General features: G+C 46.7%; 1 protein-coding gene across 1 annotated transcript; it reads right to left on the reverse strand.

The window, feature by feature from the left end:
• Nucleotides 1-2,574: 2,574 nt before the first annotated feature.
• LOC124976591 (sperm motility kinase 2A-like) lies at nt 2,575-3,687 on the reverse strand. Its single transcript, XM_047539391.1, has one exon. The coding sequence runs from the start codon at nt 3,685-3,687 to the stop codon at nt 2,575-2,577; it is 1,113 nt and encodes a 370-aa protein (XP_047395347.1).
• Between the last annotated feature and the right edge of the window lie 934 nt (nt 3,688-4,621).

Consider the following 4,621-nt stretch of genomic DNA (forward strand, 5'->3'; position numbering starts at 1 on the left):
TAAATGGGCTAAGGAAATGAACAGACACTTCACAGAAGAAGAAATAAAATTGATCAACAAACATATGAAAGAATGTTCATTGTCTCTAGCAATTAGAGAAATGCAAATCAAAACTACTCCAAGATTTCATTTCACTCCAGTCGGAATGGCAATTATCAAGAATACAAACAATAATATAAGTGTTGGCGAAGATGTGGGGAAAAGGTACATTCATACATTGCTGGTGGGACTTCAGATTGGTACAACCATTATGGACATCAGTATGGAGATTGCTCGGAAAACTTGGAATGGAGCCATCATTTGACTTAACTATCCCACTCCAAAGGACTTAAAATCAGCATATTATAGTGATGCATCTATAGCAGCTCAATTCACAATAGCTAAACTATGGAACCAACTTAGATGCTCTTCAACAGATGAATGGATAAAGAATATGTGGTACATATACACAGTGGAATATTACTCAGCCTTAAGGAAGAATGAAATCATGCCATTTGTGGGTAAATGAATGGAGCTAGAGATATCATGCTAAGTGATATAAACCAATCGCAAAAAACCAAAGTCTGAAAGTAGGTGACTTGAGCATTCTTGGATTTGGGTATTCACAGGATCCCAAGTTTATGTACATCCTCCGTGTACTTTAAACCATTTCTGGATTATGTATACCACCTAATACAACATAAATTCTATGTTATTTATGGAACAATGACAAAGAAAATGTCTGTACGTGTTTGTTATACATGTATTTTTTTCTGAATATTTTTGACCTACAGTTGGTTGAATCTACAGATGTGGAACCCACAGATAGAGAGGGCTGATTCTATTTATTCAGCTTAATCTGGAAACAAATGTCATGTACTGCAAAGAACAGGGCACGTGGAAACTTGGTTTTCTTAGCCAAATATTTTCTCATTTGAATGTGACCTCAATTACAGAATAGTTACAAATTATCGGCTCAGCCTGTCATCATCTTCATTTCTTGGTGTGAGAGGTGATGCTTGGTGTGAAAGAAATCGTGCCCAGAAACACTTAAGGGGGTGAGTGGCACATGCCCTGGGAACCCTGTTTACTAGACCAGTAAAAGAAGACTTGATTCCCATTTGGCTAATCAGCAATTTCTCTTTGAAGCAGAAAGGAATTCCAGAAAACAGTATTTAGGCAAAGAAATAAAAATGACTTGGGTGAGGCTATTCAGTCTCCAACTAAAACATTTGAGATTTAATAATGACTTTTGGCACTTTCCTATAGGAAAGTGCTGTGCTGACCAGCTGACATCAGCATGATAGCTTGTCCTCATTAGCTTCAAGGCTGTCAAGATGGTGACTTGTAAATTTTCACCCTTCACCTCGGCGTGAAAGGCCATGTGCTCATGGTTACAGAGAACATAGAGAAGCATTTATTTTCCAGAAGGCTTAAGTGATTGGAATATTGGATTCACTATTTTTCTTTTGAGTTGTATTTGTTTTTCTGATTATGTGATTAGATATAGAAGGTAAAGAATAAGAGAAGTTAGCTTTACATGAGGTAAAAATGGTAAAGTTAAACATTATTTACCTTAGGAAAGAGCACTTAGAAACTGATAAAATTTAATATTAAAAGCAAAAGTGTAACTGGGTTCTAAAAATGTATTTTTTTAACTTTATTTCCATTTACTTTTTTAACAGTGATAAATTTTTTAAAACTTTTTAAAAACTTTTAACAATAATAAACATTGTTCTACATTAGAAAGCAATTCATATTTATGGAAGGTTGGTTTAAAATTTTTAAAGAATATTTTCCTTTTAGTATGGAGACTCTCAAGGGAGGATGAACAATATCAGAAAATAAATGTCATTATATTTCTGAAAAAATGACTAAGATTTATGTGTACAGTATATTAGCAAAATTTTATTCCTTTGATTCTTCATCTCATAGAGAATTTCATAATTATGCCATCTGCCAGATGCCAAGAAATAGTTGTTTGAAGATTCTTTTCTTTGACACAAGGAGCACGACTTATTGTGAAAAATGCACCTGAGATGATAAGTTCTTTTTTTTTTTTTTGGAACATCAATTTTATTATACAGTTCGTGAGGAAGAGAAATTCATTCAGAAGCATGTCTGCTATCCCAGAAGCCAGGGAGGAAGGCCAGGGAAGAGCAGGGCAGGGGGAAGTGTTCGAGGGCAGAGAGTCTCTGATGTGTGAGGCAGGAGGAGAGTCGTGGTGGATCCAGATGCGCTGTGGGCTGAATCTGAGAATGGGGAAGCCGCAGCCAGGTGGCACGCCTCACTGCTGAAGCTGAGTGCCGGGTCCACCAGGTCAGAAAGCTCAGGGGTCTTCTGGCCGGCCGTCGGTCTGCCTGTCTCATCAGGGCAGGTTCCCTGGAGCCACTGTGGTTTGGAGACTAGGGCACCTGCGACCTCCTTGCAAGGGTGCCACTTTTCTTCTGGAGGTGGGCTCACCGAAACAGGGCACACAGCAGCACAGCTGCCGGATACAGGTGGCGATCCTACTAGTGACCGCCCTCCAGACCCGGCGGCCGTCAACGGATTGGCCTGAGGAGGGACCCTTGGAGCACGAGCTGGGGCCTTGTGCTACCCATCTGCTGAGGATCCTCCAGGGCTGGGCTTGGGGTGGTCGGGCCTGCGGGGCACAGGGTCTGGCCTGGAGACTGGGCTGGGAGAGGGTGTGTCCCCATGGAAGAAGCGCAGAGGAATCGCGGGCACACTGGCACTTGCGGCGCCCTCGTGCCCCGAAGACTTGGCCTCCTTGGGTTGCTGCTGCTCACAGGGCCGGGGAAGGGCAGGCTCGCTGGCACACTTGTTGGGATGCATGCTGGGGGGATCCGCGGGGCCTGGGCGAGGCCCGACCACCTGACGGCGCACAGGCCTCTCCTGGAGCTTGCAGCCCGCCCCCTGGCTTCGCTGGTGCAGGAGGAGAAGGTAAGTCCCCACGGCCTCATTGAACTTCCGCTGGTCCAGGGACACCCAGGCGTTGTAGGGGTCGTAGACCATATCAAACATGATGGTCATGATGGCGGGGTCGGGGCGCGAGGGCAGTGGCTGACCGCAAGGACCGGGCGGAGCTTCCTCGCCCTGGCTCAGCCACGGGTGCCCCATTACCTGCTCGAGGGTGGGCCTCTGGACGGGGTGGTCCACGGTCAGCATCTGCTGGATGAGGCTGCGGGCCTCCTGGGAGAGGTGCGGGGGGAGCTCGTGGCTGGCCTGCACCATGAGCCTCTGCTGGCGCTTGGCCGTGCTCGCCTTAAAGGGGCGTCTCCCTGTGAGCATAAGAAAGAGGGTGACCCCCAGGCTCCACACGTCTGCCGGGGGACCCTCGTATTCTTGCTTCAGGATGATTTCAGGGGCATGGTGCGGCAGAATGTCCCAGAAGCTGTTGAGCTTCTGCCCAGGCTGGACCCTGGCGCTCAGGCCAAAGTCTATGAGTTTGACCTTGCCGCCCCTGCTGTCCACCACGAAGTTCTCGGACTTGAGGTCGAGGTGCGTGATGCCCTGGTCGTGGCAGTGGCGCACCGCACACACCATCTGCCTGAAGGTCCTGAGGGCCTTCTCCTCCTTCAGCCCACCTGCTGCCGGGATGCAGCACCGGAGCTCTCCCCCATCTGCGTGCTCCATGACCATGTAGATGTTGCTCCGGGTCTCGATGACCTGGAACAGCTGGATCACGTTCGGGTGCTCCAGGGCCATCAACCACTGTGGTTCCAGTAGGATGGGCTGGTTCCCCTCTGTCTTGGGCACGACTTTCACCACCACCTCTGCCCCGGTGAGGAGATGGTGGGCTAGAAGCACCTACACTAGTCTGACTACACTGGCTGCACATCCTAAAGCTGGAACAACAACTATGGATGCTAGCTTAAAAAAAAAATAACAAACTCAAACAAAAGACCCAAACCAACAACCAAAAGACAAAACAAACAAACAGAAGCCCAAATAAAAAAAACAATGGCAAAACACCACCACCACCCCCAACCACCAACCACCAGCCACCAGCCACAAACCACCAACCACCAGCCACCAACCACCAACCACCAAAAACACTCACTATCTGGGAGTCCGACAGGTCACCACCAAGAGCTTCCTGTACTTTTTTGTACTTTGACAAAAAACCCAGCTGTGGCCACCCTCTTATATGGCTGGTGTCTGAACTCTCATCACAGTGGTTCCTTGTGAAGTCACAGCAAGCAATGACCCGGTCATGCCCAGCCATAACCCCCAGTGGTCATCTCACTTTGGGGCCTCCAGGACCTGTTCAACTCTCATAAGAAGATGATAAGTTCTTGACAACAAAAGAAGGGGACTTCCCAATGTAGGATGTTTGGGAAGAGGACAGGAAGAAAAAGAATGTGGGAACATGCTTGGGAGCGGAGTACTCCATAAAACTAATAAAACCAGCAAATATGACTCAACAGTACACGGTCCAATAATTGCAATACTGAAAAACAATGCCAAACGATAAACATTTCATTAGGAGCCAAGCTTGGTTGTTAACAAATTAGAGTCATCCCATTCTGCAAACTGAAGTTTAGGCCCTTGGCCAAAAGTCACAATGGTTTCCTTTGCACCTTGGTTTCACTCTACAAAACCAAACAGCTTCCTGTGCTTGAAAGTATTGAGATGGAAG

Source organism: Sciurus carolinensis, chromosome 2, assembly GCF_902686445.1.
Source record: "Sciurus carolinensis chromosome 2, mSciCar1.2, whole genome shotgun sequence".
Classification (NCBI taxonomy): Eukaryota; Metazoa; Chordata; class Mammalia; order Rodentia; family Sciuridae; genus Sciurus; species Sciurus carolinensis.